General features: G+C 39.5%; 1 protein-coding gene across 4 annotated transcripts in view; it reads left to right on the top strand.

Moving 5' to 3' along the window:
* APAF1 (apoptotic peptidase activating factor 1) overlaps positions 1-24,647 on the top strand; it is a 58,892-nt gene that overhangs the window by 15,934 nt on the left and 18,311 nt on the right. For 2 of the 4 annotated variants that reach the window (XM_072146326.1, XM_072146327.1), the window contains exons 9-21: positions 1,880-2,047; positions 2,126-2,257; positions 2,755-2,868; positions 3,197-3,381; positions 4,546-4,672; positions 8,719-8,844; positions 11,156-11,287; positions 13,609-13,734; positions 16,888-17,037; positions 17,174-17,302; positions 18,549-18,674; positions 20,882-21,001; positions 24,146-24,271. In XM_072146326.1, the coding sequence (XP_072002427.1) occupies positions 1,880-2,047; positions 2,126-2,257; positions 2,755-2,868; positions 3,197-3,381; positions 4,546-4,672; positions 8,719-8,844; positions 11,156-11,287; positions 13,609-13,734; positions 16,888-17,037; positions 17,174-17,302; positions 18,549-18,674; positions 20,882-21,001; positions 24,146-24,271 (1,761 nt within the window). The remainder of the gene's footprint in view (positions 1-1,879; positions 2,048-2,125; positions 2,258-2,754; positions 2,869-3,196; positions 3,382-4,545; positions 4,673-8,718; positions 8,845-11,155; positions 11,288-13,608; positions 13,735-16,887; positions 17,038-17,173; positions 17,303-18,548; positions 18,675-20,881; positions 21,002-24,145; positions 24,272-24,647) is intronic. The other 2 variants (XM_072146328.1, XM_072146329.1) reach the window with 2 other exon arrangements.

Below are 24,647 nucleotides of genomic sequence, written 5' to 3'. Positions count from 1 at the left end.
TCAAATATATTCATGTGTAATAACCCCATTATTTACCCATGTCCCTCCACATTCTATGATACAATGTGTACAGGTGCACAAGTCCCTATGACGTCAGGGAGTCATCCACCTATCATATACCTCACATAATACTAAAATAGAGGAGAGGACCCTGATATTCCATTCATATCCAGTCATTCCTCTATGCTGCATTTGTATATAGAGAAAGCTATCTGCCATTAGGGGCAAAAGCTGTACCTTCTTATAGGAAGTTTTAAAATAGATAAACCAGTTAATCTGAGTCGGCAGGCCACCCATGTCCCTCCTAGTTCTAACGATGGCCTTTATACCAGCCTTACCCGGTCTTAGTTTATTTGAGATCACTACAACTTGTGTTTTGCATGAAGGGTAGAGGCTGTAATCCTCACTAGAGAGTCTAGTGGTCGGACCTTTGGAATCTAAGCAAGGTGCTGTCAGGATTCCAAAAGAGGTTCTAATAAATTATTATATATACTGTCAAAAAAAAAAAAAAAAAAAAAAAAAGATACAATGTAAACAAAGTTGCTCTTTAACGTGTTCCTTAGGAACACCTAATATAAATGGAAGATCAATCCGTTGTCCGTCATATGTAAATCTCAAGTTATTTTGGAACATTTTATTTTCTAGTATCAGGTTTTTCTCTGGGGGGAAAAACCTTATGCTTTCTGGTTAGTATAGTTGACATCTAATCCATGGGTGATTAGGTTAAAAAGACAGTTTCACTTTTGATCCCACAGTAGGATGTTCCGACTCGCAAAGGTTTTGCCTAATTATGTAGTTACGGAGGTATTGTGGACTGGCCTCCTCTATCTTTCATTTGTCATACAGAATATTCCTTATGTTCCTTGCTTCTAATCCAAAGTCTGAAGTGGAAGAAGGTTTTTCTTTACCTAGAGGCCAATTGTTCGGTTATAATATATCTTAAGATCATGTGTATGGTGTAAAAGAAAATAATCTTTTTACTTGGTGGTCTAGACCTTTATAAAAAATAGAATCTGACCTAGGAACTAACTGAAGAATCTGCCCCAGAAACTATCCGTGCCTTTTCTACCCGAGCACTAGCCACATCTTGGGCATAATTGAGATGGATTGTCAGGGAGCATGCGGGTTTACTCCCCCACACTTTCTTAAAACACTATCGGTTAAATGTGGTGGGTACTCTTGAACTCTTTGGAGAGAAAAGCGCTCTCCTCTGGGAGCGTGTTTCTTATGATTTTTCCCTCCCTAAATATTTCTCTCTGAAAATCTCTCTGGTTGGTGCCGTCGTGGTGCTGGGGAAAACAGGAGTTACTTACCGGTAATGATGTTTCCTCGTACCACGACGGCACCTGGTATATTCCCACCCTGGTGATTTTTTTCCTACCTCTTATTGGTGGTATTTCATGGGTGTCAAAAAATAAAATAAATATTAATATTAATATTGATATTTAAATTTTTTAAAAATAAATAAAAAAGGTAATAAAATAATTTTGTCAAAATTATGGTTACATGGAAAATGTTTTTTCTGATATACTAATAATAAGGTTCTTCCAAGTCTCTGTAACCCACTGAGGTAGGATAGGAGGGGCGTGTTTTTATGCTCAGGTTTCCTGTCCCCGGGGGTGGATCCCTCTCTCTGGTTGGTGCCGTCGTGGTACGAGGAAACATCATTACCGGTAAGTAACTCCTGTTTTTTCCCCTTTAATTCCAAGTTTTGGTCAGTGCCCTTGGAATATTCCAGCACTTTATTAGATAGGAATACCCCTTTAATCTTCCATTAACCTGCATTCATACAGCATTCGGCCCATTTGTCAGCTTTGACTTATTTTGAATATTTATTGTAGATGATTGTAAAAACCTAACCTATCATATTTACTCACAGGTTCTTTGTATCCTGTGGGACATGGAGAGTGAAGATGTGGAGGATATGCTTCAGGAATTTGTCAACAAGTCATTATTATACTGTGATCGTAATGGAAAGTCATTTCTGTATTATTTACATGATCTCCAACTGGATTTTCTCACAGAAAGGAATCGTAATCAGCTACCAGTATGAACATGTGTATACAGTATATACATGTATATAGTCCTTTAGGAAAATGTGTAACTGTCCTTTTTTCTATTCCAGGCTCTTCATGCGAAGCTCGTAAGTCAGTATCTCAAGCGCTATTCACATGTTCTACCAACTCTGGACCAAGAGGATTGTACATACTGGTACCATTACCTAGCATACCATATGGCACAGGCCAACATGCACCAAGTATGTAGATATACAGAAATTGCTAATCATCTAAACATATTTGTGTTTTGGTCTACTGGAGTTTCCCACATTTTATTAAAGATCAGATGTATACAATCTTCATAGGGACAAGCTGTACTGTGGGGTCCATTGGACCATTTTCTGGTGCAACTAGCACAATCAACAAGGATGCAACCAGAATTTGTAAAACTGGCCCCAGTGTTGGTGATTATAGGGGACAAGAAGGGCAGAGATGGCAGTCACAGCTACTTATTCATCCCTAAATCCATACATTTTAATCTGTAATCATTTAACAGGAAGCCGCTCTTGTATTTGGACTTTAGGGAGCATGGGGCAATGTTTATGGGAAATTTAATTTTACATAAGTGCATCTGCTTTAGTGTTTGTAAAATCTAATGATTTCAAACTGAATTAAAATAGTCTTTTAGAAACTAATTTTCTTTTAATTATTTGTTCTATCCATTATGTGATTATTATTATTTCCTATCAATTTACAGGAACTTTGCGCCTTACTTTTTTCCTTTGATTGGATTAAATCGAAAACAAGATTATTTGGACCTGCACATCTCATTCATGAGTTTGTACATTACCAGAATATACTCGATAAGCAGGTAATTTCTCTTTTTTTTTTTTAATTATTTTGGAATACAAACAGACATTAGACAATTAATGTGTATGTTACAAAAACTGCCTACAGTTAGTCTGGCCAAGCAGAAAATTTGCATAGGAAATAAAATATTTTCCATTTGAACTGCAGTCTGACCTCAGGAGACCTTCTCTATCCTGCTCTCTTTTGCAGCGCAGGGAATGCTATGACAATCTCTGACTACATGCAGGTGACAACACAGTGTAGAGGAATTTTCCACTAACACTTGCCTCTGTTCCATTGTCCCAAGTGATTAAATTGTCCCTCTGTATTTTTATGTCATCTCTTTATAGGACTTGAAAGCGCGTGAAGATTTTCAAGAGTTTTTGTCTGTGAATGGTCATCTCCTAGGGCAGAATTCACATATAAATTTAGTTCAATTGGGGCTTTCTGAACCAAATGAATCTGCAGTGTATAAACATGCTGTTCGGCACGCCAGAGAAAAACTTCCACAAGGAGCACTCTATGTCAACTGGATGTAAGTAAAATGACCTCAGCATAGGGACAAAATCTCAATATTTAGCTCACCACAACATATTACATACTGGGCTGGTATGCATCGCATTACAATTGTTTAACAATATTAAAAAGCAAATGTAATGAAAAAAGCTCCCTATTTGAATACTATGGTTATATGTATCAGGACCTGGACATCTGGATAAAATGTCTCTACATCAAAGATGAAGCAAAACCCTTACCCCAGTTAATATTTGGGAAGTGAAAGTCTCCTATGATCACTATAGTCCTGTCCTGTGCTGCCCACTCCACTTTTGTGTAGGTTACTTTCTATTTCCTCAGTGATGTAGGGGGGGGGGGTCTATAGACTTTGGCTAAACTCGCAAAGATTCAGCCTCCTCACACTCTTCATTAACTATTCTCTCATTCACACTCGCTTTCAAGTCTCTTCTGACATACCACATCTCTTCTGTTTTTTCCAGTCTTTCCAGTCTTTTTCCATTCTTGTCTCACCAATTATATCTTTGTGTTCCTCTAATACCAGGGCCTCAAGCTCGCCCATTTTGGCTGAAATACTTCTGGCATTTGTGAACATACAGTGTATTTTTCCACTTTAATTTTTTTTTATTGATTTCTAGTAATTTCATGGGCACAAAAGTCATCACTATTGGTTAGTAATTTGTGGATCTCTCTATCCACAGCCTTACTCCCCCCTTCATCGTCCCAGCATAGGTAACCCCTTCTCTGACATATCTACCCCTGTAGTTTCTACTTGTCTTCCCCCTCCTCTTTTCTAGTTTCAATACTCCGCTACCCCAGCAGAACAGTAGCCCAATGAAAAGTCATCCCATTGCTCCAGGAACCTAGATCCTTCTTCTCTACACCAAGATCTGAGCCATGTAAAATTATACTTGGGTTGTGTTTACGTGTGGAGTTGACATTTTTGAAATGCAGTACAACAGCTGAAGATAGGAGATTACATTGCTTGTTAGCATTTGTGTTTACAAAATGTCGTCAATACATCGTGTTAACAGCAATGTAATTAAGCAAATGTCCTTAGCTCTTAAAAAACCAATTTAAACACCACGAAGGACATTTTTCAGTGCTTAAAGACCAGTTTTCTATAAGTCTATTACAGATGATTGTATAAAGTCTCAACAAAAGTGATTTGTTTACATGGTTGTAGAAACAAGCAAAGCATGAAGAACCTGGCAAGACTAGCGGTGCGTCCTCACACAGATGCAGTGTTCCATGCCTGCTTTTCTCGAGATGGACAGAAGATTGCCTCTGTTGGAGCTGATAAAACCTTACAGGTAACGCCACATATCAAATTTTTATTGCAACCCTTTTACTTCTTGGGGCACTTACAACATCAGGATTTTGAGCTATTTTGAAGTGACTGCATGTTGACGCTCTTTTTTAACTGTTCGTTGTTCTACCATGTACATGGTTGATTATTTCATCTTTTTATGAGTTATGGATGAAAATGTATATTTTAATGTGTAAGGAGATGGGAAACCAATGTCTGTTTTTACAGTATTTTGTTGATAATGTATTAGGATCCTTCCATAAACTGGTTCGCTCTTTGTGTATTTTTTTGTGTTAAAAAATATACTTGTTCCAACTTGCATACAAATTCAACTTAAAACTACAAAGGGGTATTCCAGAAATAATCATAATGCATTCAAATTCAAATGGGTCATTAAAATATAAGCTAATATGTAATTAGTTGTTATTTAAAACTTTTCGTGCCTTAGCATAAAAATGTTGTGAACATACATACATTATGATGGTGAATTAAAATGCTACTGGTCCTGCACCTGCCTGAGCAGGTCATGTGATCACCACTATGTCGGGCTGTACTTGGTTGGTTTCAGTACAACCAGTATGGCCAATGTTGTGTCTCCGTGATGCAATGTGCAGTGATGGCAGTTACACAAATCATTGGTGTTACCACACTGGTAACAGAGCAGGACAGTCTGTTAAACATCACTAGGAGCAGAGCATGACAGGGAGGAGCAGTTAGTAAGAACTGAGGAATCGTGGGACTTGTAGTCTTAGATGGCAGCCATTTTGGAGATAACCGCCTACTTTAGAGAGGCCATAACATTTTGTGAATTATAAAAGGAAACAATGTCATCTCCATTTTGTGATTAATGACTTTATTAATTCATTGTATTTATTTATTGTATTCGTTTATTTATAGCACTATGGGTTTAACTACAAACCTAAAAAACCTATCTTGTATGTTACCTTAGGACTACCTGTATAGGTTTCCTGTTTTCCCAGGACAAAATTAAATTTGTATGCTTATGCAAAATAGCTCAGTACACCAGGGACGTGGCCATGTACACATGTTTTACATACTCCCACGCTGACCAGTACTGCCAAGCACTACCCACTACTGCTACTTTATCATTGAAATCCCTAGCAGAAAGTACAGAGACAAGAAATTGGAGGCTGCAGCAGCAACAGCACTTCTATTACTGCACCAGCATTCTACTTATTTACGCCTTATGCAGATTACCTTAATGGGGGCAAAATTGGTGGCCAGAACACAGCCTCATAGAGGTCTATGGCACTGGTCATGGTGTGGTGAGCACATTGGAGCACATTTACTTACCTGTCTCTGGCGCGTTCCCCGATGTGCGTTGTCCGCCGAGAATGAACTCTGCCGCAATTCATTAAGATCGTGCACCCGATTTCCTACATGTGTGCTTCCCAGCTCAGGTCTGACGGAGTTCACCATCTTCTTCCCGGTGCATGTAAGTGCTTTGGATAAAACAAATTTGAATGTTAAATCCCACGCTCTGTCCGGTTGTGCCTGTGACAAAATACCCAATTAAATACCTGTCACAGCGGCACAAATCCCGAAAACTTTGCAAATCTGACGAAAGTGCAATCTGCTGTCCCTTAGTAAATTAGCCCCATTGGGTTGAACCGTGACCTTGCCGGGCGGCCATCACACAAAATATTTAGCTGCTCGGCTTTCTATGCACCTGGCCGTGTGTTTGCCCGGGCTATGGCCAAAGCGAGCACATGTTTGTGTGCAAGAGGCCTTTACCCCTTCACTCTCCGTGACGGATAAATATATGAAGAGTGTATGAAAGTGGGCTTTGCTGTATATTGCAGCAAAGACCCATCACTTGCTTGCACCGATCGCGGGTGTCAACCTTTTCTTTGCCGCCGTGTGATCATCACTCCCCTGAACGTCATTGGGTGCGGTGATCGGTTGCCATGGTAGCCTTGGGTCTTTGTCTGACCCGAGGCTGAATGGCTTCTGCCTATCCATTGCAATGAGCCAGTGGCTCATTGTAGTGTATAGTGAGCAGAAATGCAATATACTGCGATACAGTTGTATTGCAGTATATGGTAGGAACGATCTGACCATCTAGGGTTAATGTACCCTAGATGGTCTAAGAAATAGTGAAAAAAAAAAAGTTAAAAAAAATGTAAAAAAAATATATATATATTAAAAGTTCAAATCACCCCCCTTTCCCTAGAACTGATATAAAACCTAATAAACAGGTAATTAGGTATCGCCAAGTCCCAAAATGCCCGATCTATCAAAATATATAAACGGTTATAACCGGCGGTGACCTCCGAGACGGGAAATGGCGCCTAAATGTCCGAAATGCGACTTTTACATCTTTTTACATGACATAAGAAATTATCAAAATGTGGCACTGTCCTCAATATGGTAGAAATGAAAACGTTGGGTCATTTCGCAAAAAATTACATATCACACAGCTCCATATACCAAATTATGAAAAAGTTATTAGCGTCAGAAGATGGCAAATTTTTTTTTCTTTTTTGTATACATTCGTTTAATTTTTGAAAACTACAAGGCAGGAATAATAAATAACGGGAAAGTAAAATTTGTTACGCACAAAATAAGCCCTCACACAGCTCTGTACACGGAAAAATTAAAAAGTTATGGATTTTTGAAGATGGAGAGCGAGAAATGAGCGAAAATACCCTGTGTCCTTAATACATATGATTTGTGTAAAGAAGAGTTATATAATTTTCGAATATTCTTTCTGTAGCAATTCCTCATAGTTTTCTAGATCTCTGCTTGCTGTCCTACTATAGAAATATTCTACGTTTATTTCCAGTGGAAGAGTTTTCATTAATGTTCCATTACTTGTCACATTTACTGACCGATATGAATTGTGTTAGAATTAAATGACCTTCTATCTAAAAGATTCCTCCCAGTTATAGATAGCTAAAATTGCACTCCCATCAGTCCCCATCTCCTATGGGGTTCACAATGTAAAGTGTCTCTCCTCCATAATAAGATCCAAAAGGAATTTTTAAAACCCAACAAATCCAATTCAATAATCTCTCTGTAAATAGATTTACATTGTAATAGGTCCTCCTTCCACATGTGCCAGTTCATACTCTACTGGGAGAAACCTAGTAGGTGTAATAAATGGATAGGGTATAACCTGAATAGGTGTAATAAATGGATAGGATATAACCTGAATGAGTAAGGAAAGTTATCTCTAGCATGACAATTAAAATCAATGCTTTAATGATTCTTCCTTAAAGGAAATCTACCATTTTTTAATTTCATGCATTTCGAACCAAACATACCTTGAGAATGCTCTAGCTACACTGATGCAGAAACATATCTTGTTTAATCCCTGAGCTGAGTGGTTTTGCTGAAAAAACAATTATAAAATTATGATAATGAAGCTCTCTTGCTCTTTTGCCTGGCTCTGCGCTTTTCCTCTCACTTTAGTTATGCACTGCACCAGAGAATTATGTAATCACTGTTTTATCCCTGAGAGGCAGAAGTAATCAATCGCTGCACCATCACCCAGCTGCTGTGTATGAGTGATCCAGCTCAGATTGATTAGCTCTGTCTGCACAGTTCAGGAAGCTCTGTGCGTAATGTGTTTTATGTAGGCATCCAGCTTTCCCAAGGTCCTGAATTTTATAATAGTTTTTTCATCAAAACCACTCCGCTCCGAGATTAAACAGGAAATGTGCCTGCATCAGAGTAGCTACAGCATTCTCATGGTATGTTTGGTTCATAATGCATAAAAGCAAATAAAATATTGATTTTAAAGGTCATACTGGAGACAACTCTTCTAACTCCTTCAGCTGTTGACTACCAGAGCAACCTGGCCATTAGTTCTCTGAGCGTAAGGCCTTCTTTTCATCCACCTGACTTCAAGTATACCAAGAGTGTTGAGATGGCTTCCTACCTTTTGCTCTTCACATGTTTTTTCAAATATAACCTGAAAAGAAATGGCTCTCTGCACACACTGTACATGCAAGGCATTTGCTATAAGAACACATACAGTAAGCTGTCAGCTAAACAAAGCTTTTTGTTTTTTTTCTCCTTTTTTAGGTTTTTAAAAGTGGAACTGGGGAAAATCTGCTTAGCATAGAAGCTCATGATGATGAAGTTCTGTGCTGCGCCTTCTCTGCCGATGACCGATACATAGCAACCTGTTCAGTCGATAAAAAAGTAAAGGTAAGGTCTTTTCCCTAGACTTTTCTCACCTGCTTCCTCTGCCAAAACAGTGCTGTAATACAGATACATAGAGGAATCTGGCAACCAGGCAAGTCTGTGCTCAAAAATAATGAATAATGATTAAAACTTTGCTTTCATTTCTAATCATTATTTTTCAGAGCGCATTTGCCTAATGGCTAGATTCTTCCTTTTTCCAAAATCTTCTCTATAAAGAGTAAGGGAAGGGGGATTTGTCATGCCTTGTATCACCGTATTCTGGGGCACAAGGCACGAAAAGTCACCGTATTCTGGGGCACAAGGTGGGGAGACCCAGATTTCATATGGGGAGTATTAACATTGTGATGTTGGTTAGTGGCAGTGGTTTCTATGGTTTCCATAGCATAGTAGGATTACACAAGTACTGTAATCGTATCAATGCAAACTAGTACAACACTACATAATACAAAGTACATCTGGTTTCTGTGTACAGATAAATGTATATACCGTATTTTTTTAAGGCGCACAAAAAATTCTTTGATTTTCTCAGAAAACAAAGGTGCGCCTTATAGTCCAGTGCGCCTTATAAATGAACCGTACTTACAGACAACACGCCTGAACTGTGCACAGGTCTGCCACCTGCTGGTCATTCATCCTTATAATCAGGTGCGCCTTATATATGAACCTAGACGGTTTAGCAGGCATTTACTGATGGTGCGCCTTATAATCTGGTGTGCCTTATAGTCTGAAAAGTACGGGTACTGTGTAAAAACCTATAAGACCAAACATATAGTGCAGTACCTGGAGGTGGGGATGAATGGATGCTGCATAACTGTTAGCCTTTTGAACACTGTTTACATTATGATTTGCTGTTTAACTTACATCCAGGTGCATCATGGCTACTAATACACTAAGAAATGGAAATACTGGTTGATCTCTCCATACATGTGTATCCATTTAGATTGGTTTTGTGTTACATAGGCAGGGTTCGTTTTATATTGCTGCTGATATTTGCAATGGAAGAGAAAGAGAATGGCGCTTGCATCTTTGTAGTTTCTTCCTTCAAGCCATATCCATGGTGAAGAAAGGACAGCACACACAGCGTAACACACTATGACCACTAGTAGGCTAAAGGACCTTTACTGAGGTCACGGCCATGAGATCAGTGATCACCCAGCTGTCTGGCTGCAGAGAAGACTGGGAGAGTGCTTAACAATGAGGCAGGGGGCTTGCATAAATTAGGTATCTGAGAAGGAAGGAGGCGCTCGGACGACCAGACCCTGGGCGCCTCTGACTCATTTGAATATTTTTCTAACCTTATTTTCTGCTCTGACGGAGGCCCTGGAGGAAGCTATAAAAGGATCTGTCATTCCCAGCAGGTAACGCGGGTGCTTTACAGGGCAGTCTACCACCGATAAAAATGGTGGTAGATGTCCTTTAAGGAGTGCACACTGTTTTTCTCCTCTATAAATGAATTGCTGCTAATCTGTTAGATTTTTTTTTTATGGCATATTTGCTCCATATCACTGAATGTGTTGTCACTAATATATACCCATAATCCAGAGAATCTGAATTGTAGAAGTAACTGCAGCACCGCTATGTAATAAATGGGGATGTCTGCAACTTACTTGGGATTTGTTGCAAAAGCAGTAATGTAGTCACTTCTCTTTCAGTATCAGTGGTCCCAGAGGTTAGCCCTTATAAAATAGAATTAAACTCCTTAATGACTGCTGTATTGGGTTTTTACAGCAGTTATTGAGGGTTCGTCTTCTGATGTGGTGCCATAGAAAGATGTCACTTTAGAAGAAGATTGCAGGACATCAGGTCTTGCTGGGGCTGGACCATGTTACAATATCACAGCCCAGCCCCAGCACTAACACCTGGATCTGAAAAGCTTTAATGCCAGATATTTAATCTCTTAGTCCATGTTTGACCGCAGTGTTTAAGCAAGTTAGAAAGGGATTGGGCTCCCTCTGCCACCCATCATCACCCTGCAGCAGTGATTGGGCGTCCTAGAGTCCTCTTTTTTTTATTAGGAAAAAAAAGCCAGATTTGCGTTCTTTATGCAAGTATACAGCACAGAAAAGGTTAATAAAAGTTTAACCGTAGGATACATGAAACCCAAAATTGTGTATTAAAAACAAAATTTTGTTCGGAGAAAACTAAAATTAAAAAATAGCTTGGTCATTAACGTGGAAAACGGGTGTGGAGATAAGGTGTTAAATATGTTTGTGTTTATGTTGTTGTCTTGACCATTCTGTACCGTTCTGAATCTTTCACGTTGTGTCTGGTTATGAGGACTATAGGCATTTCATGTTATATTCATTTCATCTAGGTTTGGAATGCGGTAACAGGAACGCTGATCCGGGATTATGATGAACATTCAGAGCCGGTCAGCTGCTGCCAGTTCACCAACGGAGGTTCTCCTTTTCTCCTTGCCACATGTTCCCATGACTGCCTGCTCAAAGTATGTCAACCTTTTTCATATTCAACATTGTAATTATTATTACTACAGTTTCTGTTTGTCATTTTTATTTTTAGCCATGCGGAAAGAATAGCGCTGCCATTTTGGACAGGCACATTTTCGCTTGTTTTCCCAGTAATTACTATGCTAGCTCATTGGGGCAGAAAGTAATGGTGCTGTAATTACCACACACTTATGTTGTCTGTAAGGCAAAGCAGAAATAATTACTATTAGTCGGTTTGATCTTGAAATATCAAAGGATTTTCAACAGTAAATATCACTTGTTAAGTTGAATAGAGCTTTCTGTACAGGTGTTTTAATACCAACCACTACTCAACCAGCAATAAGGCCAGATTAAGAAAATTAATTACAGTAATATATATATTATTTCCTGATTCGTACAAAATGTCTTTTTTTTTTTCTTTAATTTACTTCTCCACTTCTTCATCTCTGCTTAAGTTAAAAAAGGAACATTGGATATCTCCCAAAACAACCAATAACATTAATTCGTCATAGATTTGCAGTGCAGGCTTCTCTCCACAGATCAGCCAACATATACAGGGAAACTGTCAGTGTGATTTGGGACACTTAACCACCCACACGTCTCTATGTCTACAATAAAAAAAATATATACTTACTCTGGTCCAGAGCTTTCAGTGCCCACATGGTTAGTCAATGAAACCGACGTTGTATACCGCGGCATCAATGAAGTCGAGAGCACAAGATGCAAACACAGCTCTAGGTAAGTATTAATGTTTACATATGAGAGCGTGATTTGGGACAATAAACAACCAACTTGCAAAGAGGAAGCAAAACCGTGCAGAGCATCGGCGAGCGCCGGCAGGTGAGTATATAAGTTTAGTTCATCAGTAGGAAGGGCTGGCTGCAGGGCATTTCATCAGTAGGAAGGGCTGGCTGCAGGGCATTGCATCATTAGGGGGTGTTGGCTGCAGGGCATTTCATCATTAGGGGGTGTTGGTTGCAGGGCATTTCATCATTAGGGGGTGTTGGTTGCAGGGGAAACATTAGGGAGACTGAAAGTCATTTCATTTCTAGTGGGGCTGCTGCATTGTTTTTCATTCCTTGGGGGTCTTTTGCGGGGCCATTTTATTACAGGGGGCTGCATGGGGCATTTCATAACTGGGGAAGGCTGCTTGGCATTTCATCAGTAGGAGAGGCTGGCTGCAGGGCATTTCATCAGTAGGAAGGGCTGGCTGCAGGGCATTTCATCAGTAGGAAGGGCTGGCTGCAGGGCATTTCATCAGTAGGAAGGGCTGGCTGCAGGGCATTTCATCAGTAGGAAGGGCTGGCTGCAGGGCATTTCATCAGTAGGAGAGACTGGCTGCAGGGCATTTCATCAGTAGGAGAGGCTGGCTGCAGGGCATTTCATCAGTAGGAGAGGCTGGCTGCAGGGCATTTCATCAGTAGGAAGGGCTGGCTGCAGGGCATTTCATCAGTAGGAAGGGCTGGCTGCAGGGCATTTCATCAGTAGGAAGGGCTGGCTGCAGGGCATTTCATCAGTAGGAGAGACTGGCTGCAGGGCATTTCATCATTAGGGGGTGTTGGTTGCAGGGGAAACATTAGGGAGACTGAAAGTCATTTCATTTCTAGGGTGGCTGCTGCATTGTTTTTCATTCCTTGAGGGTCTTTTGCGGGGCCATTTTATTACAGGGGGCTGCATGGGGCATTTCATAACTGGGGAAGGCTGCTTGGCATTTCATTACTCGGGGAGGCTGTGACCAATGCATTTTCCACCCTAGGCTTATACTCGAGTCAATATGTTTTCCCAGTTATTTGTGGCAAAATTAGGGGTCCCATCTTATATTCACGTCGACTTATACTCGAGTATATATGGTTCTTATTCTCACTTTCAGTACTTCTCGGCCAGTATATGAAAGTGCCAGAAACTGAGGATTATGATCCCCTTGTTCAAAGAAAATTTATTGGCTATTATTGATGCTCAGGTTATGTTCTATTATGTTATGTTATATTTGAGTACCGATGTCATTTTTTTTTTAGGCTCTGTATATAATGTGTCTGCATCTTTTCTTTATATCTTGGGTGGACCTCTGACACATTGCTTCAGTGTGTTTCCGTCACATTTATCCAATCTTGTCCTTCTTAACAGAGGGTAAAAGGACAAACTTGGTGTATATGTTGAGTATACTCTTGAGTCAAACAATGTTTGAAGGTACAAAATTGTAGATACATTTTAAGTATTTTCTTACACATTCTTTATCCACAACTGCTTCCGAATTCCTAGATAGTAATACAAAAAAATGTTAGAGCACCCCTCTAAAACTTGTCTACTTTAATGTTTACAGCTGTGGGACCTTGGAAAGAAGCATTGTAAGAACACTCTTTTTGGCCATGAAGGTTATGTCAACCATTGCCGTTTTTCACCAGATGATAAATATTTGGCCAGCTGTTCTATGGATGGCACATTAAAGGTAAGTTTTTATGTTGTTGTTATGAAGGAAAATATATTTCTTTCTTGGCTTGGATACGCTTGGTTGCACCGACACTAGAATTTTGAGTGCGATACCCAGAAAAGCATTGCAATATTCAATACCGATACGATACTTTCAAGAAAAGAAAAAAAATGTTATCTGAATGTTTATATTGTGTGGTCACATGTGGCATTTACATTACGTTTGGAAATGCAATGCCAAAGTCTGGGGGCTCGTACATTCAAAGTCAATGGATCCGAAAAAAAATGGACGGAACACGCATGACAACTGTATGCAGACTGTTTTTTTTCTTCAAATGTTGCTAGGCAACTAACTGGGCAGGGCAAGAAATAGATAAGAAACCCGTCCGCTTTTTTTTTGTATATGTGAAAATAATGGATGGTGTATGGATACAATATGGACTGATCAGACATCACGTCCGCATTTTTTGCAGATGAGCAGCGGAAACGCCCCGTCTGAATGAGCCCTTATTTTTTGTCTTATGCATTTTTATTCATTTAATTTGACTGTATTATATTCTTAAAATATTATAATAATCTCCATAATAATCATCTCCATAATAATAATCTCAAATATACTAATGTCTGAGAAGATCCCTCTCTATATACCAGTGCATGGAGCCAGTGTAACAGTAAAGCTCTTAGTTACATAAAATCCTCCCATAGACAACCACTAAGCCCATAGCCTAGTGGATAGAGTCTGTCTCTCTGTGGCAGCTGGAGTGTGGAGGTTATGGGTTCAAATCCTGGGTTGGGCAAAAGATTATATAATTGCATAATTTAGAGTCTTGTGTCTGGGGAAGTCCTGGGAGATGTAGAGACCATATATAGACAGATGTTGATATCTCCCTGATGACGTGGTCCCTGCTCTGCCACTAACCCAACACTTCTATGCAAAGGATTCCCTGCCCAATGTCTCCTCTGCAGAAAGATACAGGGAGTCTGTGGAAGTCCTTTAGTACCGCACACAACAGAAACCTGGTATTTAACCGTTCTGGCTTTGAAAGTATTGTTTAAGTACCTAGATTTCGATGAATCCTGCAACCTTCGTGCTAATGAATAGCTAGTAGTTGGTTTACTATGCGGGTTATGGTTGTTTTATGGATTGTTGGGCTTTTAAAAGGCTTGTGCAAATGCCTCATTCTGTGTCCCCTGTCCTGTGTGGCACTGCACATTAACGCCAACCTGTGTTGGTATACTGATCCGCATTGCTGATGTCCTGTTGACAGCACACACTTAACTTATGGCTGCAGTCTGTACAGACAATATCTGTGGCCTGTAAACCTGACGTCACCTGAACCTCCATATTCTAACACAGACTGGAAGTAACGGACGTGCCATGCTGATCAGGAAACTCAGACCAAGGTACGTATTACTTTATTATATTTAGACCACCTGGAGCCAAAAGTATAAAAATTTATAAAACCAGAGAACCCCTTTAAGAATCCAACAGTCCACAAAACAACAAATAAAGGCAATCATTTAAAACCCTTTAAGGACCTGGGCCTTTTTTGCTTTTTCATTTCTATTTTACATTCCCCACATCTAACTTTTTTTTTTTTTTTACAAATAAAAAGAGCTGTGTGACGGCTTGTTTTCTGCGTAATAACTTGCACTTCATAGTGATGGTATTGAATATTCCATGCTGTGTACTGGGAAGCAGGAAAAAAAAATCAAAATGCAGTGAAATTGGTGAAAAAATGCATTTGCAGCGTTTTCTTGTGGGTTTGGAATTTACGGCTTTCACTGTGCGCTACAAATGACATGTCTGCTTTATTCTTTGGGTCGGTGCGATCACAGGGATACCAAATTTGTATAGGTTTTATAATGTTTTCATTCATTTACAAAAATGAAAAACTTGTGTAGAAAATTTTTGTTTTATCTTGCCATATTCTGGCACTAATAACTTTTTTATACTTTGGTGTACAGAGCTGTGGGTGGTGTCATTTTTTTTTTTTTTTTTTTTTTTTCAATGCTACCATTTTTAGGACGGACTTTTTTATTGATTTTTTTATATATATATTACCGGTATATATTTTCCAAAATGGAAAATAAGTGTCATTTTCGACTTTGGGCGCTATTTTCCGTTACGGGGTTAAATGCAGTGAAAAACAGTTATTCTATTTTGATAGAACAGGTATTTTCCGATGTGGCGATACCTAATGTGTTTGTGATTTTTACTGTTTATTTATATTTATATCAGTTCTAGGGAAAGGGGGGTGATTTGAATTCTTAGGGGTTTTTTTTTTAACTTTTTTAAAATTTTACTTTTACTATTTTTCAGACTCCCTAGGGTATTTTAACCCTAGGTTGTCCGATTGATCCTACCATATACTGCCATACTAATGTATGGCAGTATATGGGGTTTTCCTTCTCATTCATTACAATGTGCAAATCGCACATTGTAATCAATGGAAGACCCGAGGCTGTCATGGCAACGGATCGCTGCTCCCCAATGATGTCACGCGGAGTGACTAATTCCAACAAGATGGCAGGCTAGCACGATCACGGGTGTTACCGGTAAGTCTTTGCGATATGCAGCAAAGACTTACCAGCTATGCAGAGGGCTCAGCCCGTGAGCCCTCTCCATGCACCCGCAGCCGACCCATGACGTGCTATTACATCACGGGTTGTGAAAGGGTTAATTACTTTTGCTTAACAACACATTTCCAGCCGTAGTTCGCCACAATGTGATCCCTGCTTTTCCCCAGAACTTTCTAGCAATTTCTAGAACATTCTGCTACTGGCTTTTTCTGTGACTCTTTCTCCCCTTATCAGTACAGAACAAATCATGTTAAGTCCTTATTCACATGTGCTCACGCGAACCGGATCCCGGGTCAGCACAGAGCTGGGTAGAGAAAGGAAGGGTGAGTGAACGCTCCTCACCCCTCTCCATTGAAAGACAAGTGCTCGCACTGCAAAGCTGCCCAAATGTAGGACACTGTGACTGGGTGCCATAGACTTCTATTGGGGCTGTGATATGGCCACAATTTATGTGGCTACATCACAGCCACAATTACAGCCGTGTGATTAGTGCCTAAGGCAGAAACTTTACCGGCAGTGTGAATATTGTCCACCTTCTGATAAAGTAAAAGTTCTCCAAGTTCTCACTATATTTTGTCTCCCTCTATAGCTTTGGGATGTGGCATCGGCTAATGAGTATAAGACCATTGATGTTGCAGTCTCTTTCCAAAAAAACGATGAGTCCCAGTTTCTGCTGAAATGCTGTTCTTGGTCTAATGACTGTTCCAGGATTATGGTGACTGCACAGAATCGCCTTTATGTAAGTGTCACAGAAGGTTTTTATAGTTAGACTCAATCTGACAGCATTGTCATCCTTCTAAAATAAAGGGAGGCAAAAAGAACCCTTATTTTGTATATGGCTTTTGTTACAAATAACTCATGTATTTTTAACCTAGATTTTTGACGTGGATAGCAGTGATCTTGTGTCTGAACTTGAAACGTGTCAACAGAGCACTATACTCTACTGTGACTTTTGCACAACAAATCAGATTGTAGCAATGGCCCTTTCACATTATGTTGTCCAGGTAATATATCAGTACTGAATAGTATCTGCTCATTAAATACTTTATACAGGTATCCTATGATGCTTTAGATGCACCCATATCGGTTTAAACCTTCCTAGATTAAAGAAGAAGTGTATAGTAATTTATAAATTGCATATATACATGTGAGCAAACGTTGGAGTGCATTAAATTAGCTGTAAGCATTTCTTAAAAGACTTCTACCACCAGGATCAAGGAATGTAAACCAAGCACACTGACATAATACTAGTGTGTGCCCCGTCTAGCGGGATCCACTCTTCTTTAACGTTCCTACTCCCCTGTTTTTAAGAAAAAAAATATAAAATTATGCAAATAAGCCCGATGGGCTCCAGGCTCCATTAACAGCTATGGTTACATTATGTTTTCATTGTACCTGACATGGCATCATGTCTGTTTTGTGTCTAAATCCCTCAACAGCTTTACATAAGTTCTGATATTCTATTTCCAAAGAGAAGGGATAGGATCTAAAAATACGCACTGCAGACAGATTGACACAAAGGGGCTAATTTACTTACCTGGTCCTGCCGCGATTCCTGATTCGGACGGTCCGACGAAGATGAAGTCCGGCATGATTCACAAAGGTTGTATGCCCGAGTTCCTGCATCCGTCGCTTCCCCGCCGAGGTCCGCCGGAGTTCACCTTCTTCCCGGTGCTTGTCTTGCGACACAATTCAAAATATTAAATCCCGTGTGTAGTCCAAATCCATCGGGTTGTGCAATGCCCCCCATTTCTGTTGCATGCAAGCCGGTGCCAATGCACCAAAATCCCGTTTAATGCGGCGCAAAACGGAAATCGCCGGGAAACCTGATGGTAGTAAATTAGCGCAATGTGTCATGATGGAAAGACAACAAGTTTTCTTGTATAGCAAACCATTAATAGTGTCCTAGCTTTCCATTCCCTTGGGCTTCTGATAGGACGTCTGTTCTGTGCCCAGAGGCAGAAGGCAGAAGTCCCTGAATTTCACTGTTCTTTCTCTAATTATGGCTGTGCTTAGAGACCTACATGATCAATCCTCAAATTCCCTCCTAGCAGGAAGGTCAAAGACGCATTGATAATGATAGAGACATTTGAAATGTATGTTCTAACCTGCACATGTTCACCATCCCAATGTTTAGTCATTATATACAGATAACTATAGTGTTCATGGGCTAATTGAGTAGCATAATCTATTGAGAAGGTGTAGTTAACTCAATTTTAAAACTTTCCTGTGTATCTTTCGTATTTCTAGCTGTGGGATATCGACTCCAATACAAAAATCGCTGATTTCAATGCACATTTAAGTTGGGTTCACTGTGTGAAATTCTCTCCAGAAGGGTCTTCATTCTTGACGTCTTCAGATGACCAGACAGTGAAGGTATGGTAAAGAAGTTCCTTTATTTTTTACTACCTGCACTGTTATATCTATATATCACATGTTATTATTAGTTTATCATTTTATGAAATACAGAAAGATATTATTAAAAGGCGAGTTTAACTTGGTTTATAAGGAAATCAGTACAGAAATAGAAATGTTAAGAAGTAAGAGGATATGAACAACTGTACATAATTGTTTTTCTAGAAACCATTTCTAGAAAGAAGGAACGTAGTAATGCTGAGGTCAACATAAAACAAAATATGATTTAATGAAATAATGATATAAAGTAGGAGAAGGAACAAAGAAAAGGAGGGAAAAATGATGTGAGAGTCAGAATTGAATACAGAGATGTACCCATGGCACATGAATAGAGATGAGCGAGCACTAAAATGCTAGAGTGCTCGTTACTCGAGTCGAACTTTTCGCGATGCTCGAGTGCTCGTACCGAATAACGAACCCCATTGAAGTCAATGGGAAACTCGAGCATTTTTCGAGGGGACCAAGGCTCTGCAATAAAATGTGTCATTTTATTGAGAAATAAGGAAGTCTGATAAGTAAGCAGATGTATGGAAACCTCTGCAGTGTGTTCTTCACTGAAGAACACATTGCAGATGTTTCCGTACATCTGCTAACTTATCCGAAGACACGAGTGCCGAACGGTGTTCTTCACAATAGTATGTGAAGAACAATATGTGTGAAAAACACATTGCAGATGTTTCCATACATCTGCAATGTGTTCTTCACACATATTGTTCTTCACATACTATTGTGAAGAACACCATTTTGCACTCGTGTTTTCGGATAAGTTAGCAGATGTACGGAAACATCTTCACTGTGTTCTTCACTTAAATGATCCTGTGTTCACTGTTTTCATTGTATTCTTCACTGTTCTTTCCTGAGTTTCCTTAAGAAAATGCTCGATCTCGAGCAGGCGAGATACTCGTCCGAGCAAGAGCCGCTTCGAGTATGCTAATACTTGCCACATGCAGCCTGTCAAGGAACAGGAGAGGACCCAGGAGTGATACTTGTCAAACGTACTGTAATGCTCCTGGGTCCTCTCCTTCTCCTGGTACCAGTATGCTCTGGGTCCTGAAGCCCGCGCATATGGAGGAGAGAAGAAGCTGCGGTGTGGCACAGTGAGAAGTGTAGCCAGGGAAGGAGAGGATTTCTCTGCTCTGGGGGGGGTCTCAAGTATTTTTCTTTTCTGGTGGTCTCCAGTATTTGTTTGCTCTGGTGGTCTCCAGTATTTGTCTGCTCAACAAATGTTTTTCAGCTCTGGCTGAAATATTTAGATCAGAAATAGAACAGACATTTAAAAGGAATTTTCATAATTTTTCCAATTTATTATATGTTTGTGGTCACCGACTCCATGACTCCAGTTTCACAGACCTGACTGTCAGGTCACTGTGTATCCCATTTGAAGGACACCCAACATCATGGAACAGGTTCAATTTCAGCCTCGGAGATCTCCATCAGCTCCATAGAGATTAAAAAGAGGGGTCCGACAGAGGTACGTGGGACCCCACCGGACCCCTTGTTTTTGTGATCTGTGGGGGTCTCATCACTGTCTCCCCCACCGATCAGCAAGTTAGGCCCTACCCTGTGGGATAGGGCGTAACTTATGTTTGTGGGGGAACCCCTTTAAGTATACCTTAGCCAAGTAGGCCCTGCCTAGTGTTGACTTCCGCTATCCCAGGGTAGGAATGCACCATGCCACCCCACGCTTCATGCCCCTCCATGCCCACTTGGCTATGATAAATGGATCCCATGGACTCCATGAACTGGACATCCCCACTTGGGAAAGAGTACATAAGAGTAAGTGGAGAACCACTGCCTAAAGCCACTATCTTTCTAAAGGACAATAAGGCAGTAGATTGGTAAAGAATTTTGTTATTTTGGTGCATTTTTGAGTTAATTACAAAGTACAGAGTATTTTGAAGGAAAAATTTACTAGAAACCTAACACAAAAAATGTGTATTTTGAGCTGTTTTTCCACACAGCCTAAGCTGTAAGATTGGTTGTGTTTCTGTTCAAATTCTATGTGAAATTCTTAGATTAATTATCAAAACAGTTGTAAATTGAAAAAATCCATTTATATAAAAAAAAAAAAAAAATCTTGTCCTGACAGGTAAGTGCATTGCAATCAGTTCACTTCTACAAAAATAAACTTCTTAATAAATTTCATGTGTTTTATCTTATAAAAATAGCTTTGGGAAACAAGTAAAGTGTGCAAGCCCTCAGGCACAATCCTAAAGCGTGAATTTGATGTGGTGTTCAGCAGGGATGAAGTGATGGTTTTGGCACCTGACAAGGAAGATCGGTTACTGGTGAGTAGATTATTATGAGGATAATGTATACTTTTTTTTTTTTTTATAAGCAAAGATGGATAACTAAATGGCAGACATGTTGTATAAATAAATATTATAAAACTTTATCATCTACTTGTATTGAAATCCCCTATTTCTAGATCTTTGTCTTCAGTGAATGGAAACAAAGCTATAACCCTGTGTGTGGTAAAAATGATCCTAAATATATACATCTAAGACCTTTTATTAAACAATTACCATTAATATTACTAAGGCATATGTGGGTAGTTTTCTCAAAGACCTCATAAAAATGAGCCCTTTTGAAAACAGTAGATGTAAGCACATGTTCTAATATCCATAAGGGACCTATCCCCAATTCAGACAGTCTTCAGAAGTAAACAATAATATTTCCATTAGCTGACAGCAAGTAGACATGACAACGCAAAGAGGTACATAATATTTCATTTTATAATAATAATAATGATTTAGCTAAATAAAATTGGAAAAAACTCTTTTAATTATTGTCTTTATTATTATTATTGGCAGCATACTGCAGCATGTAATAACTTCAGCACTGAAGTAGCATTTATTTAGTTTTTTTCCCCCTAGGATTCTTGTAATTACTATTATGAACGTAGACAAGGATTCATTTGTGTAATTATCATAATTAATCTGAGTGTTCTAAAAAAAATCAAATCAATTAAATTCGAGTATATTTACAATCTTATGGGGACAGAAAAGAATCTCTTGTCCTTTTTTTCCACCTCTTACATGGCATTTCAAGGATACCACTAATTCTCTTTTGTTAAATCTATCTTGAATTCGGCATTAGTTGTATTAAAGTATGTGGAATTGAAAGAACCAACAATATGTAGATTCTTGAACACATACCAATAAAAAAAAGTAAAAGGTTGTTTTTGGTATAGAAAATATTATTTAATTGCCCAATTGGCAGTAAGTAAAATAATAAAATATTACTGTTTCAGTCCCGAGTCCATCATTTTTTCTGCTTCTTCATATGGTCTTAGGGCTGTCCTAGTTTATTGGAGATCCTAACCAGACATAAAGATGTAGGTGGGTTTGTCCTTCTGGACGGAAGGCCTTTTGGAAGGAGCTCATGCATTTTGGTCTTTTGGAGTACAAGCCCTGAAATGATTGTAATGTCAAGGAAATTGCCAGGTATTGATATTATTTCCCCCTTTACGCCATCTCCACACCATATGGACATGAAGGAGAGCGTGGCCGCTAAAGGAATAAACCTGTGCTCTCGCTACAAGCGTTGTATCTTCCAGGAAGAAGCCATAACTTAAGAAATGCCAGAACAGATGCACGAAGAACAAAGACCTTAATTTATGGAGTCATTTTCAGTGCTCTGAAACAAAAACTGAATAGTTTGGCCATAATGACCATTGTTATGTTAGGAGGTAAAAGTGAGAAGCTTGAAATCCTGAGAACACGTTAGGGTGCCAGCATCAATGAGGGACTGGTGCACTTCACATAATCAATAGGATCATGAAGAAAGAACATTATATGGCAATAGGGATGTAGCATCTTTAGACATCAGCCAGAAAGTTAAAGCTTGGGCACGAATGGGTCTTCCAAATGGACAAAGTCCATGTTTTGAAGTGGCCATCACAAAGCCTTGATCTCAATCCTATTGAAAAATGGTCTTAGCTGTAAAGACGGGTCCGAGGATGGCAGCCAACAAACCTGGCTCAGTTACACCAGTTCTGTTGGTAGGAATTTGGACCCATTTCTCCTAACTATTGTGAGAAGCTTGTGGGAGGATATTCAAAGTCATACTGTTTAAGGGCAATGGTACCAAATAACATAAAATAAAATGTATGTAAGTAAAATTTTGACTGTAAAAGTAACAAAAAAGTCAAGTCTGAAAATGCCTTAAGAATTCTCTCTGTCATTATTCTGGAATTTAGGAAATATAAATAATTTTGGTAATCCTAATTGACCTAAAACAGGTTTATTCTGATTTCATGAAAAACATGCTATGTCTCGTTTTATATAGTGTATGTAAACTTCTGGTTTTAACTATACGCCTGACATGGCCTGATGTAGATTTGCACACCGGCGCAGCTGCCATTCCCTCACTGTAACCTATTGAGACAATAATGCCACCTACCTCCCAATACATCGGCTACATAGCCTCCTCGCCAGTTCTTTTCAAATTGGAAAACAGAGCTTGTTAAGGTTCTTCCAGCTGCTTCATGTATAAGAAATCATTGATACTCCACCACCTCCAAAATGCCTGTAAACTTCTGTACCTTTTCCCCTCTTTTGTGTTAGGTGGATCTAGAGTGCAAGAGGGATCACAGGAAAAGTAGGATAGGGTTTTTTCCTGGATGGTCCCTTTTTATGTAGCTAATTAATATAGTTATGTATAACCTCGCATATCTCAGAAGTACAGGCATACATAAGAAACCTTGTTACATATATTGGACCTGGAGGTGGATAGAAAGTCGCAGAGCTGTCATATTACAGCTCACAATAGAATTCTGGGGAGAAGGGAAGAGGGAGGAGCAATAGCCTAGTGAGAGAGAGCAAGAAAGAGGCACAGATAAAATTATCATTAAAGGGGTATTCCCATTTCAGCAAATAAATGCTATTGTTTGACTAATTAAAAGTTATACAATTTTCCAATTTACTTTCTGTATCAATTCCAAATGGTTTTATGCTTGGTGTCATTCCTTAGAAAGCTTCTATGTTTATTTACAGTGGACAGAAATTTGACACAACGCAGTTCATTATATCACACTGCTCTGATTATGCTCTGTGATATAACGAGCTGTGCTCCTGTGTGACCAGGGTCAGATTTCTGCCCACGGGAAGTAAACATAGAAGCTTTCTGTAGAATGACAGCAAGCAGAGATCTAGAAAACCATGAGGAATTGATACAGAAAGTATATAGGAAAATTGTATAATTTTTTTATTATACAAACAATAACATTAATTTGTCGAAATGGGAACACCCCTTTAAGCTGGGTTTCTCACGTTAATAGAAATGACTAGTATCAAGGAGTCAAAAAGACATAGCTGGATAAGCAGGTTCTTTGCTTCTTTCTGTGTGCAATATGTGGGAGACCTCCCATGCTCACTCCCTCACCAGACTTGTTTGTTATTTGTAATTTCATTATATCTTTGTCTTGTCAGTTAATAAATGGAAAGACTGGAGATGTCATTTGTCAGAGCAGCAGGCAGGACTTTTCATTAACCTGCTGCTGCCTGTGCCATGATCATCACTTGGCGGCTGCCGGTGGGAAAGACGGGAGTATCCAGGTATGTGTCATGTATCTTTTTATCAGTGTACATTTTATACATTCAGTGGGGCAGATTTATAAAAATGTTCTCACTGTAAGGCTATCTTCACACTAAAGTGTGCTCCCTGTGAGAGGAGGAGGGGGTGAGCACTGCTCGACCCCGCCCCTCTCCATAGTGATTTATAGCGCATGACGCCGTATTCCGGGGAAAGATAGGACATGTCCTATCTTTCTCCCGGCTACGGAACGGTATGGTGCCACACGTGTGCTGCATTGTACCGCTCCGTGCGCCCATTGCCGTCTGTTGGTGACGTATATACATCGACCTTGTATATGTCCCCCATACGGTAGTGTGAATGTAGCCAGTGTAAGGTTATGCTGCGCCAGATTTATCA

Source organism: Engystomops pustulosus, chromosome 4 (genome assembly GCF_040894005.1).
Source record: "Engystomops pustulosus chromosome 4, aEngPut4.maternal, whole genome shotgun sequence".
NCBI classification, from domain to species: Eukaryota; Metazoa; Chordata; class Amphibia; order Anura; family Leptodactylidae; genus Engystomops; species Engystomops pustulosus.
This window is presented reverse-complemented; position numbering and strand designations above follow the sequence as displayed.